The sequence below is a fragment of the Ovis canadensis genome, chromosome 18 (assembly GCF_042477335.2).
Source record: "Ovis canadensis isolate MfBH-ARS-UI-01 breed Bighorn chromosome 18, ARS-UI_OviCan_v2, whole genome shotgun sequence".
Classification (NCBI taxonomy): Eukaryota; Metazoa; Chordata; class Mammalia; order Artiodactyla; family Bovidae; genus Ovis; species Ovis canadensis.
Window position 1 is genome coordinate 37077092 of NC_091262.1, and position 13509 is coordinate 37090600.

General features: G+C 45.3%; 1 protein-coding gene across 4 annotated transcripts in view; it reads left to right on the plus strand.

Annotated features, from left to right (window-relative positions):
- Positions 1-9230, plus strand: part of ADAMTSL3 (ADAMTS like 3) — a 387010-nt gene extending 377780 nt beyond the window's left edge. For 2 of the 4 annotated variants that reach the window (XM_069558966.1, XM_069558968.1), the window contains 2 exons: positions 5997-6228; positions 7217-9230. In XM_069558966.1, coding sequence (XP_069415067.1) covers positions 5997-6228; positions 7217-7255 — 271 coding nt within the window. In that variant the 3' untranslated portion in view covers positions 7256-9230. The remainder of the gene's footprint in view (positions 1-5996; positions 6229-7216) is intronic. The other 2 variants (XM_069558965.1, XM_069558967.1) reach the window with 1 other exon arrangement.
- The last annotated feature ends 4279 nt before the right edge of the window (positions 9231-13509 follow it).

The following is a 13509-nucleotide window of genomic DNA, read 5'->3' on the forward strand; positions in this document are numbered from 1 at the left end:
TGTTTAATCGCCATGTGTTTGTGTTTCTTACAAAATGTTTTCTTGTAATTGATATCTAGACTCATAGCATTGTGGTTGGAGAAGACGCTTGATACAATTTAAGTTTTCTTAAATTTACTGAGGTTTGATTTGTGACACCAAATGTGGTCTATCCTGGAGAATATTCCATGTGCACTTGAGAGGAAGGTGTATCCTTCTGCATTTGGATGGAAAGTCTGAAGATATCAATGAGATCCATCTCATCTAATGTATCATTTAAGACTTGTGTTTCCTTATTAATTTTCTGTTTTGATGATCTATCCTTTGGTGTGAATGGGGTGTTAAAGTTTCCTACTATTATTATGTTACTGTCAATTTCTCCTTTTGTGTCTGTTAGTGTTTATCTTATGTACTGAGGTGCTCCTATGTTGGGTGCATAGATATTTACAATTGTTATATCTTCCTCTTGGACTGATCCCTTGATCATTATGTAGTGTCCTTCCTTATCTCTTATAATCCTCTTTATTTTAAGGTCTATTTTGTCCAATATGAGGATTGCTACTCCAGCTTTCTTGTGCTTGCCATTTGCATGGAATATATTTTTCCATCCTCTCACTTTCAGTCTATATGTGTCTTTAGGTCTGAAGTTTCTTTTAGACAGCATATATATGGGTCTTGTTTTTGTATTCATTCAACCAGTATGTGTCTTTTGGTTGGAGCATTTAATCTGTTTACATTTAAATTAATTATTGATATATATGTTCCCATTACCATTTTCTTAATTGTTTGGGGTTGATTTTGTAGATCTTTTTTCTTATCTTGTATTTATTGACTATATAAGACCCTTTAACTGTTGTAAAGCTGGTTTGGTGGTAATGAATTCTGTTAACTTTTGCTTGTCTGCAAAGCATTTTATTTCTCCATCAATTTTGAATGAGATCCTTGTCAGGTACAGTAATCTTGGCTGTAGATTTTTTCCATTCAGTACTTTAAATATATCCTGCCATTCCCTTCTGGCCTGCAGAGTTTCTGCTGAAAGATCAGCTGTTAAGTGTATGGGGTTTCCCTTGTATGTTATTTGTTGCTTCTCCCTTGCTGCTTTTAATATTCTTTCTTTGTGTTTAGTCTGTTAGTTTGATTAGTATGTCTCTAGGCATATTTCTCCTTGGGTTTATCCTGTATGGGACTCTTTGTGCCTCTTGGACTTGATTGACTATTTCCTTTTCCATTTTGGGGAAATTTTCAACTACAATCTCTTCAAAAATCTTCTTCAGTTCAGTTTAGTTCAGTTCAGTCACTCAGTCATGTCCGACTCTTTGCAACCCCATAAATTGCAGCACACCAGGCCTCCCTGTCCATCACCAACTCCCGAAGTTCAGCCAAACCCACGTCCATCAAGTCAGTGATGCCATCCAGCCATGTCATCCTCTGTTGTTTCCTTTTCGTCTTGCCCCCAATCCCTCCCAGCATCAGAGTCTTTTCCAATGAGTCAACCCTTCACATGAGGTGGCCAAAGTATTGGAGTTTCAGCTTTAGCATCTTCCTTCCAAAGAACACCCAGAATTGATCTCCTTTAGAATGGATTGGTTGGATCTCCTTGCAGTCCATGGGACTCTCAAGAGTCTTCTCCAACACCACAGTTCAAAAGCATCAATTCTTCGGCGCTCAGCTTTTTTCACAATCCAACTCTCACATCCATACATGACCACAGGAAAAACCATAGCCTTGACTAGACAGACCTTTGTTGGCAAAGTAATGTCTCTGCTTTTGAATATGCTATCTAGGTTGGTCATAACTTTCCTTCCAAGTAATAAGCGTCTTTTAATTTCATGGCTGCAAAAATCTTCTTATACCCTTTCTTTTTCTCTTCTTTTTCCGGGGCCCCTATAATTTGAATGTTGGTGCATTTGATATTGTCCCAGAAGTCTCTGAGACTATCCTCAGTTCTTTTCATTCTTTTTACTTTATTCTGCTCTTCAGAAGTTATTTCCACCATTTTATCTTCCAGCTCACTGATTCTTTCTGCTTCAGTAATCTACTGATTCCTTCCCTGGTGGCTCAGATGGTAAAGCGTCTGCCTACAATGCGGGAGACCCAGGTTCAATCTCTGGGTTGGGAAGATCCTCTGGAGGAAATGGCAACCCACTCCAGTACTCTTGCCTGGAAAATCCCATGGACAGAGGAGTGTGGTAGGCTACAGTCCATGGAGTCACAAAGAGTCAGACACGACTAAGCAACTTCATTTCTTCAGAGTATTTTTAGTTTCAGTAATTGTGTTGTTTGTCTCTGTATGTTTATTCTTTAATTCTTCTAGATCTTTGTTAATTGATTCTTGCATTTTCTCCATGCTGTTTTCAAGGTTTTTGATCATCTTTACTAGCATTATTTTTGAATTATTTTTCAGGTAGTTTGCCTTTTTCATCTTCATTTATTTGGACTTCTGTGCTTCTAGTTTGTTCCTTCATTTGTGTAGTATTTCTCTGCCTTTTCATTATTTTTTAAACTTATTATGTTTGAGGTCTCCTTTTCCCAAGCTTCAAGGTTGAATTGTTTCTTCCTTTTGGTTTCTGCCCTCCTAAGGTGGGTCCAGTGGTTTGTGTAAGCTTCCTATAAGGTGAGATTTGTGCTGAGTTATTTGTTTGTTTGTTTTTCCTCTGATGGGCAAGGCTGAGTGAGGTGGTAATCCTGTCTGCTGATGACTGGGTTTGTATTTTTGTTTTGTTTGTTGTTTAGATGAGGTGAACAACTTCATCTGGTGGTTGGGTGATGCCAGGTCTTGTATTCAAGTAGTTTCCTTTGTGTGAGTTTTCACTCTTTGATACCCCCTAGGGTTAGTTCTCTGGTAGTCTAGGGTCTTGGAGTCAGTGCTCCCACTCCAAAGGCTCAGGGCTTGATCTCTGGTCAGGAAGGAAGATTCCACAAGTGGTTTGTTATGGCATTAAGTGAAATTAAAACAAATATCCAAAAATGAAAAACCAAAGATGTATCCCAGACAAACTGCAGTTACAAAATCAGGCAAATAATAATTAAAATAGTGGAATATACACATATACATATACACCCATGACCAAAATCAAAACCGTCCAACAAAAATAAAGTACAATAGATTGATCTGGCAAAGGAAACCAAAAATTATATCTACCAGTTAAGAACAAAACTAACTAAAGCACAAACTGAAAAACTAAACTAAAGCAAGGTGCCAGTTGGAGAATAAAGCAATGAAAATAAAGCTAACAAAGTGTTGAGAGGAAAGGAAAGAAAGAATAGATATGCAAAGTTAAACAGAGGTAGATGAAGAAGATTTATATACAGTAAAGATTAACTGCAAGGGGCAAAGAACAGTAGGAAAAGCAAAGGAATAAATGTAAAAAAAAATAATAGGTTAAAAAATTAAAATTAAAAAAAGAGAAAAGAAACAAAAGAAAAAGGAAAGCTCCACAGAACTGCAAAAGCCCAACATAGAGGCAGAAGTTTATAACAACTATAGAAAATGTGATTAAGGAAAAAAAAAAATAACCCTCAAAAGCTTAATTAGATTTCATAGTGCCGATAAAATCGACAACTACAACAGAGGGGGGAGGAAATGAAAAGAGAAAAAAATGCAAAAGAATCGACAGAACAAGTCAAAACATGAGTTTTTCTTGAGTCCCTGCTGTCAGAGTCCTTTCCCTCGCTAGGAGTCACAGTCCGCCTCACCTCCCTAGGTAGGATGCCTTCCAACACTGTGCTGATATCTGGACCTGCTATGGGGGCAGCTCAGATTCTAGTCTGGTCCTTCTCCTATGTGTTCTTGCCTCCAGTGTCCACAGCTGTCAGAACTAGTGCATTTTCTTTTGTGAGAGCTCTCAGTGACCTTTTATGTATTCCATAGACACAGAATCTGCCTAGTTGATTGTGTGAATTTAATCTTCAGCTTGTACAGCTGGTGGGAAGGTTTTGGGTCTTTTTCCTTAGTCACACTGCCCCTGGGTTTCAATTGTGGTTTTATTGCCACCTCTGCATGTCGGTTGTCCACTGCAGTTTGCTCCTGAGGCTGCCCTGGAGGACTTGGGTCTGCCCCAGTGAAGGCCAGGGTCGCAGGAGTTCTGGCAGCAGCAGGTACTCAGAGGAATTGGCAGCTAGGGCAGCAGGAAATATAATGCTCTAGAAGGGTATTGCAACCAGTATTGGCCAATACGCTCTAATATTCTTGCCTGGAGAAACCCCTTCTCCCTGACAGAGAAGCCTGGCAGACCATAGTTCACAGGGTCACAGTCGGACACGACTGAAGCAATCCTGTGTGCATAGACACAAGACTTTTTCTGGCTGTGGCAGCTCTGCCTCAGCAAGAGTAGAGCATGAAGGTGGTGCAGCAACTTGGCTTATGGGGACCCTGGTGGTGCCAGGTGTGCAGGGACATGGACTGCCTCTGCCACAGGAGTTATGGCCCTATCAGAATCTTTTTTCAAGCCTCTTGTAGCTGTGATCAGAAGGCCTCTTTGGCCAGTCTTTCTCTGTTGCTCCACTGGTTCAGGCACTTAGACGGCTCCCTTGCCTGGGGTGCTTCTCTGTTGTTCAACAGGTCAGGCACATAGAGGACCCCCCCCCCCAGCTGGGGTCCTACTGTGTAGATTAGCACATCAGACACTTAAAGGGGCACCCTGGCTGGGGTCCTACACTGTAGTTCAGCGTGTCAGGTATTTGACAGGCCAGTCTCTCTATTATTCAGCTGCTGATGCTGGTGTGTGGGGAGAGAGAGGCTGTGGTGATGGCTCCATCCTCCACGTGTGACTCAGCAGTATCGCCTTGCTTCCATGGTTGCCTGGCTTTCCTCCACAGCCATTTCCCACCACAATCTCCTCCCTCACCTCCCCTCACTCCGTGTCTCCGCAGTCAACAGCAGCCCTCACCCTGGGATTGCTCCACAATCCCTAAACTCCAGCTTCCAGCCGCTGCGCCTTCTAAGGGACCTGCATCCCTGTCTGGGGTATGTATGGCTGTGGCAAGGACTATCTGATTCTCATTCCATTTAGGCTGCCACAGATCAGCTGTTTCACTCTCAACCTTAAACGTTTCTCCTCTGGCTCAGACAGATGCCCTGATGTGGGGATGGGACCCCTGCCCCCTGCTTCATTTCCCCAACCTGGTAAGGGCAGGTAAGGGCAGGTCCAGTCTTACCAACTGTGAGGTCCGGAGTTAGAGTAGGCGAGGTCCAGAAAAAGAACGAGATTGGCACTCTACAGGAACAGATCACCTTTAATGAGGTGAGAAGGGGCATGAGTCAGATTAGCGAGCTGCTGCACTCATCTAAGAAAAGTGTAAGTATATATAGGCATGTATGTAGAAAGCTACTGTCTTAAGGGGGCCTGTTTTCTTCAAGGTTGCTGGGAGTAGTTATCTCTTAAACAGCTAGGGCAAGGAGTTCTGGAGATCGGCCAGAGGCTGGGCGGGCTTGGAGGTGGGTGTAATCAACCTGATGTCTATTTTTTTCTTTGGGTGAGAGAGTTCTTTGTTTTGCCTAGAATGGTGGGGAGGACCCGGAGGGGAGTTTTAACTCCAGGCTACCTTGAGCCAAGCAACTTTCCTTCACTAACACTCCAGGTTTTTTCCCCTAGTTTCTTCATCCTACTGAGGTTTTCATGGTTCTATATATTCTTTTCTTATTGTCAGGTACTCCTGTCCACTCTCAGCTGGTATTCTGCAGGCACTTTTGTGTCTGAAGGTGTATTCCTGATGTATCCATGGAAATGTACTCCATGCCCACCTATTCCTCTGCCATCTTGTTCTCTCTGGAGAGTGGCCTTTTGGGGTGCAGGCCTTGAGTGGGTGTTGGAGGCTCGTGGAAACATGTGCTTTGCTTGCCTTCATTAAGGTCTGGATTCCTCCACCTCTTTGCTTAGTCCGCTAGGAACAGTGCCAATCAGTGGATAAGGTCTTAACTGTCAGACCTTTCATACATTGAAAAGATGGTACAGTGAAAGAGTTGATCCCAGGCTTCTCCCATTTTCCATTGTTGTGTTTGTTTGTTTTTATCACAGACCCATTGTTCGGAGGAACTGCTTGCTGGGAGCTTGTGACGCGTGTTGGCGTGCAGGCCCTTGGAAGCCCTGCACCACAGCCTGTGGCCGAGGCTTCCAGTCTCGGAAAGTTGACTGTGTCCACCCAGGGAGCTGCAAGCCGGTGACTAAGACACGCTGTGCACCGGGAAAGAAACCCGCTTCCTGGCAGCACTGCCTGGGGCCTTCCTGTGACAGTACGTACCCCTCACAGGTATCACAGCCACCCCCAAACCTTGCCCTAACCTGACCTCAGGGAGCCAACCTTGTCAGGGTCTCGTCCACAGGGCCATTCTGAACGGGTGTGGGATCTTGGGATGTTCGGGGAGTAGCTGCTTTGATGTGGGTGTGGCTCGGTGTTCTTTAGAGAAAAACCAGTTGAAGGAGTAGGGTGGCCAGTGGCCTTCTAGCAGACACCGATCACCTCTCCACAGAATCCCTCGTGCCTGGAGTCTTAGCCCCTCTGCCAGGGCTTCCCTTGATGGGGTTGGGCAGGCATGCCAGTGTCCTGAAGTTCTATGTGAAATGGAATCATGTACGTATTTTTCTAGAAAGCAGGTCCATAGCTTTGGTAAGTCTTTCCCGGGGTCCATGACGCCCCCAAAGCTAGTGAGAGGAGCAGGTGGCCTGAGAGATCTGAAGTCCCCACAGGGCAGCGAGAAGCCACCTGGCCCAGCTAAGAAGTGGGTCCAGGGCACTTTGTTTTTCGTGTCATTAATTCATCCATTATTTTTGGCTGCACTTGCTTCTTGGTCTGGCTGCACTTGGGTCTTCGTTGCCGCACAGGCTTTTTCTCTGTAGCTGTGGCAAGCGGGACCTGCTCTCCAGTTGCAGTGTGCAGACTTCTCATTGAAATATCTTCTCTTGTTGCGGAGCATGGGCTCTAGGGTGCGTGGGCTCAGTAGTGGCTCCCAGCCACTAGAGCATAGGCCCATGTGGTTCACAGGCTTAGTTACCCCATGGCATGTGGGATCTTCCCAGACCAGGGATTGAACCCCATATCTCCTGCATTGTCAGGCAGATTCTTATCCACTGAGCCACCAGGGAAGCCCTCAGGGCAATTCTGACTCTAGTGCAGAGCAAAGACCCTAACCCAGGCCTAGTTACTTTGCTTCACTCTGTGATCTCGGTTTCTACTTTTCATAAAACTAGGTCTCTAATGAGCTCCATGTTAAATGGATATGTATATATATTTTTTTCAGGAGACTGCACAGACACAACTCACTACTGTACGTTTGTAAAGCATCTTCATTTGTGTTCGCTAGACCGCTACAAACAAAGGTGCTGTCAGTCGTGTCAAGAAGGATAAAACTTTGTGGGGGTCATTATGCTGCTGTGAAGGTAAAACAAAAATGTAAAAGCTCTTTTTTCCCCCATGTAGCTTGATCCAAAACATGTGTAATAATACTTCTCTAAAAGTCTCTCAATTCTACAATCAAACCAAAGTTGATGCAAAATCACCGCTGTTAACATTGGATGCTGTCATGTCCCCATGGCTGGTTTTTAATTCCAACTCTTTCAAGTGATATATTCCAGGACTAACATAAAATCCCGTAAGCAGCAGGCACGCCTTTGCACTTGGGACCTCAGGAGACCCCCACGGTCACCAGTGCACCGTCACTAGCTGCCTCTTCCTTGTTTGTAGACGAGCACAGAGTGGGGCATCCTGAAGACCTGGCAACGCAGCAGCGGATGGCTTCTCTCAGTTCTAGGGTTGCGGCAGGTTGATAAGGCATCTACATTTTAGAAGCTCTGGCCACTAGTCGTTAAGATGTTGGCTCTGATGGCATCTCTATGGATTGTAACATGTCATCTGTGAGAGAGAGTCACTCTGGACAGGCTTGTAACCCTGACTGACCCAGAGGTCCTGGGGGGAATGGCGCCTTGTCCTCACTCTTAAGAGAACCTGTGGAAGGAAACACAGAGTAAACGTGGCTGCCGTTTCACAACTGTGGAAGGAAATGTGTGAGCGAATGAGGGATCTTAGAATTCAAAGGAGAGGGAAAGTCCACCTTGTCTACTGATTTTGAAGTATATTCAAAGCGTCCTTTTAAGAGCTGTGAATGAGACTTTTCTAAGCACTATTCTCTTGCACACAAACAGAAAATCAAAGTCTTATAAGACCTAATTTATGCAGAAAGTAATATTCCTAAGGATTTTTATTTTGGAAAAACTGTAAGAAAGTAATGTAACTACGAAACATGATAGCTGACCAGAGTCGTTTATAGTAAATAATTGTTTTAGTTTGAACTGATTTTTCAGTGAATCCAAAGTGAATTAGGGTTGAGCTGTAATGTACAGTTAGGATGAGGGGTTAGAGTTGGGGTTTGGTGAGTAAGTTTAGGGTTGGTTTTAGTTTCAGGGTTGGGTTAGTTGAGAATGGAAGTTAAGTTGGGGTTGAGGCTGGAGTTGACTTTATGGATTAGGATTAGGTCAGAGTTGGTTTGGGTGTGGGCTGGGGTCAGTGACGGTGTCGGGGTGAAGATGAAGTTTGGAGTGAATGTTATACGTTCTAAAGCTGGGCTCTTTCCTTCCGTCTTACCAGTTATGGCATTAGTTGGCACCCAGCCCCAAATAGGTAGTCATACATCTTCCTTCGGGGTCACAGCTGCCTGCAGCCTGTGGCAGCAGAGTCTGCTGAGGCAGGTGTGCTGGCCCTAGTCCCTGCTCACACGTAAGTGAACAGTGGGCTCTGGCTTTGGGTGTGTCTAGACAAGCTTGCTGAGTCCCTGCCATGTCCTGAGCACCACAGCTCTTGTTGTCACTGCAGCCTACTGACACCAGGATGAGCGTTACTGTCCTAGAGGGTGTGGCAGTGGGGAGTGGGTATAGGGATGTGACGAGGACACGCCAGCCCCTGAGTTGTTCATCACCAATCACACTTGATTGCTGGAGGTTTTTAAGTTAAAAGAGAGAGCATTTGTATAATACTCTTTGTATATATTTTTATATGACTTATAGGTGCAATATTTTATTTTGTACAGTATGTAATAAAGATATGGGACATATATTTTTCTTAGTAACAAAATTTCCTATTAAATTTCTTCATCTTTGTAGTTAAAGTGGCTATTTTTCACGTGCTGGTGTACCATTTGTCTTTGATCTCATTCAAACGACATTGCTGTGTACTGTATTTTACTACTGTTTCTATCACATAAGAGTTCTCTGTCATGATTCTGACTAGTAATTCAAAAATAAATGTACTTTGATTATTCAGTGGCATCCTCATAAATGCAGGCGACTCACTTGCATTCTGGTTTTGGTTGGCCTGGGGTAATGTCACCTTGGTGGCATTTCTGTGGGTCCAGGTGGGCTGGACCCTGGTGGGCTCGGTGCTCTGGGCTGAATTTGGGAGTGTGGGTTCCAGGAGTCAGAGCAGAACACACAGAGATCCACTCTCACTCCCTTGTCCCGGACGCTTACTTCCTGTGAATCACAGCTGAGAGGATGTCAAGGGGGGAAGGAAGCTCCGAGTGTGTGAGCTGGAGCAGGAATGGAGGTGGGCGGTAGAGGGGTAAGCAGCAGCACAGAAGAACTAACACCTGTTTGGTTTTGGTGAGTAACCTCTCCCGATACCATCCAGCTCTTACACAGTTGATGGGTTTGAACTGCTTGGGTCCCCTTACACACAGATTTCTATGACTGGTAAATACTATACTATCCAGAGCCGGATGAAAAACACATGGATGCGGAACGGTGAACACAGAGGAACTGAGTGTACCGGAGGGTCAACTGCAGGTTATACGTGGATTTTCCATGGCAGGGAAGGCTGGTGCCTCAACCTCCCACCACCCAACCCCAACCCATTGTTTAAGGCTCAACTGTATAGTGCTTCAAGATTAGCAGTGAGTCTTTCTACAGGAAATTCATGTTGTGGGAATTGAAATTCCCCCTGGAGTTTGCAAAGTCACATGAGATAAGCAATGCAGCACAGCAGGTATTTCAACAGTGTACTGATACTTCCTTCTCTTTTTTTCCCTTCATTCCTTCTCTCCTTCCATCCCTTCTTCCCTCCTACTTTCCATCCTTCCACATATATACATGGAGATATATGTATTGTGCACATGCATCTCCTGTATCTATGAGTTCACGCTGAATGAAGTCTTGGATACCAGTCCAGCACCATAAGGGTCATGATTATAGTAAAGGTATAGTATGATTATGCCTTTTTCTCTTTTTTTTTGCCAGTTTCTTTCTCTGACAGGGAGGGAGCCTGGTTCTCAATTGTCAGCAATGTATTTTCTTGGTGACTCTGAACTGATGATGATACACCCTGCGAAAGGAAAAAATATGACCAGTGTGGGTACAGCATTCTTCCTGCTGTTCCCTTAGTGCATTCAGTCAGAACCCTCTTCCAGGGTGACTCAGGTCACCCCCTTTCTTCTTGGCCCCTTCAGTGTGGTTATGGCCTTCATCTGTTGTACAGTTACACTCCTTTGTCACAGTCTACATGCCTTCTTGGGTTCTCCCCACCTCCTGGGTGATGGTTATCATTTGACATGCAGTCAAGTTGGCTCTGTGGTTTACAATTCTCGTGTGTGTGTGTGTGTGTGTGTGTGTGTGTGTACATGTGCACTGTTTCATGTCTGACTCTTTACAGACCCAGTGGATAGTAGCCCACCAAGCTCCTCTGTCCGTGGAATTCTCCAGACAAGAATACTGGAGTGGGTAGCCATTTCCTTCTCCAGGATCTTCCCAACCCAGGGATTGAAACTTCATCTCATAAATCTCCTGCCTTCGCAGGTGGATTCTTTAGCACTGGCACCACCTGGTAAGCCCCTACAGTTCTTACAGTTTTAACAAATACAGACAGTGGTTTGTCAGTCACCACCACATTTTCTCACTTAACAGCTCCATTACCCCACAGATTCCTTTATCTTCCTCTTTGGTAATCAGTAATTTCTCCGTCCCAACCAAACCCCTGGCAATTACTGATACATTTTCTGTCCCTGCAATTTTCCAGAATTTCATGCAAGTGTGATCATACATTATGTGGCCTTTGAGGCCCAGCTTCTTTCACTGACCAAAATACCTTTAAGATTCATGCATAATATTGGGCAAATCAACAGTTTGTTCCTTGAATTGAGTCCGTTTGAGTATACTAGAGATGTGTGTCGTTTTTCCATATGACGGATGGGGAAAATGACACACATCTCTAGTATGACACACATCTCTTGTATGACACACATCTCTTGTATGCTCAAACAGATGCAGTTTGAGACTCAATTGTACAAATGTTATACAATTATGAGTAAAGTTTACAAATGTGTAAACTTTTGTATAAAATAAGTTTTCATTCTTCTTTGATAAATACCTGGGAGTGGATTTGCTGGCTTATATGATACGTGCATGTTTAGAAGAAATTGTCAAACTGTTTTCCACCAATGACATACAGATGTTCCAGCTGCTCGCATCCTCATCAGCACTGGAAACTGTCATGTGTCTGTGTTGTATATGCGTTGGCTTCCCCAGATGGCACCAGTGGTAAAGAACCTGCCTGCCAATGTAGGAGGCCTAAGAGATGTGGGTTCCATCCCTGGGTTGGGAAGATCCCCTGGAGGAGGGCGTGGCCACCCACTCCAGTATTCTTGCCTGGAAAATCCCATGGGCAGAGGAGCCTGGCAGGCCATAGTCCATGGGGTCACGAAGACTTGGACATGACTCAGTGACTAAGAATGCATGTGGTTCAATGGTTACAACTTTGCAGTGCAAGTTTGATCCCTGGTCAGGGAATTAAGATCCCACATGCCATGAGGCCAAAACACCAAAACATAAAACAAATGTTGTAACAAATCAAACCCCACCCATCAGGCCCCTCCCCACAGGAGAGAGGAGAGAGCCCAACTCCTGCAGAACATTCAGGAAACTTATCTGCACAGGGACCTGACCACACCAAACACTGGCTAGTTAAGGGCACCATCCTAAGCTTCCAGGTCATGATTACAAGGACCAAAAGTTCTTCTTGGCCCTTCTGTAAATGTTCAGTATTGTCAGTACAAGAGGATAATACCCTCTTTTTGCATTTCTGCCCTGCAGTGCAGCAATTCTTGCTCTTCAGAATGATTGTGCTAATTCTTCAGTCATTAACTCCAACTGCTACAAGGTACACACTTCTCTAACTGGAGAGGGTGCAAAACAGAGGGTGATATATCTTTCTGGAGAAATAAAGTTTATTAAAACTATGAAGAACCAGAGTGGGCAAAAACTATCCCCTCCACCACCAACATGAAAGGGGGGAGTGTGGGGGAAGGGGGACATGCCCCGGGGGACAGCCCAGTCTGCAAAGTTGCACCCAGTGGCAGAGGAGGGGCAGCTGGGTCAGGGTGGCGCCTCCTCTGGTCCCCAGGCCACTCCAGACCATCCTCTGAGCTGGCCAGGAAGGTGCTGGATTTGAATCCCATAGTCCCCTTGACTGGGTCCCAGGGAGCTCGGCAGGGCTGCTTTTGTCTTGGTCAGTCATCATGGGTTGTTTCTGGGCCTACTTTACTTGTGCGGGTTTTGCTGGGCAGCCCACAACAATGTTGTCTTATAAACCTCCATATTCCCCCAGCCACACCCCTCTTTTTCTTGCTGAGGCCAGAGGGAGGGGCTGGGGAGTGGGACTGCCCGGCTTGGTAGGAGTGTCCGGCGGTGTTGGCCACACTTGGGGTAGTGGGTTCCCTCTGGGGCTTTGCTGCTGGTGTCACAGGTGTTGCTCGTATCATGGGTGTCACTGGTGTTGGGGGCACTGCAGGTGCCACGACGTCCGTGGGTGCTTTGGGTGCTGTGGGTGTCAGGGGTGCCGTGACTGTCGCTGGTGCCTCGGATGCCATAGATGCCTCTGTTGGAGAGTGAGGCCCCAGAGTCACACGAGGAAGATGGGATGGGTGGGGGAGTGGCAGGATTGGTGATCTTGTCTTTTGAATTGTCGGTTGTATCCAGCATCCCAATGGTCTCCTCTGGAAATAGCCAGGCTGGTATGAAGGTGGACACTTCAGGGCTTAGAGGCTGGAATTTTGGTGCTGGAGTTCTCCATGGCAAGGGAGGGGTTCACAAGGATGGTATGGGACCCCACCCTGCATCTATTCAAGCTCTGGCTCTTGGCCCACCTTGAGCCCAGAGACATCCACACTGACACCAACAAGTCCTCTTCACAGAGTGGCTGGAGTGGCTCCTCCTGGCCTATCTTGACCCATGGATGCTGCCAAAGATGGGGTCAAGTAGCTCTGTTTGTCGGATTGAGGGTCAGCATGCTTGCTATTAATGTTCTTATTTCATATGATAGGTAGTCGGGCACATAATAAAGCCCTGTGAACACACTCTGCCTCAGCTCCTGGAAATTTCGTCCTTGGAACAGATGGGACCCGGTCACCATGACATAAAGGATGACACCAAGGCTCCACACATCTGTCTATAGCTGCAGATTCAATATCAGACTTGAGAATAGAGATCCTTGGTACTTAGGATAAAAAAAGAAAAACAGAAATGCCTGTATCACAGGGAACCCGTACTGCTG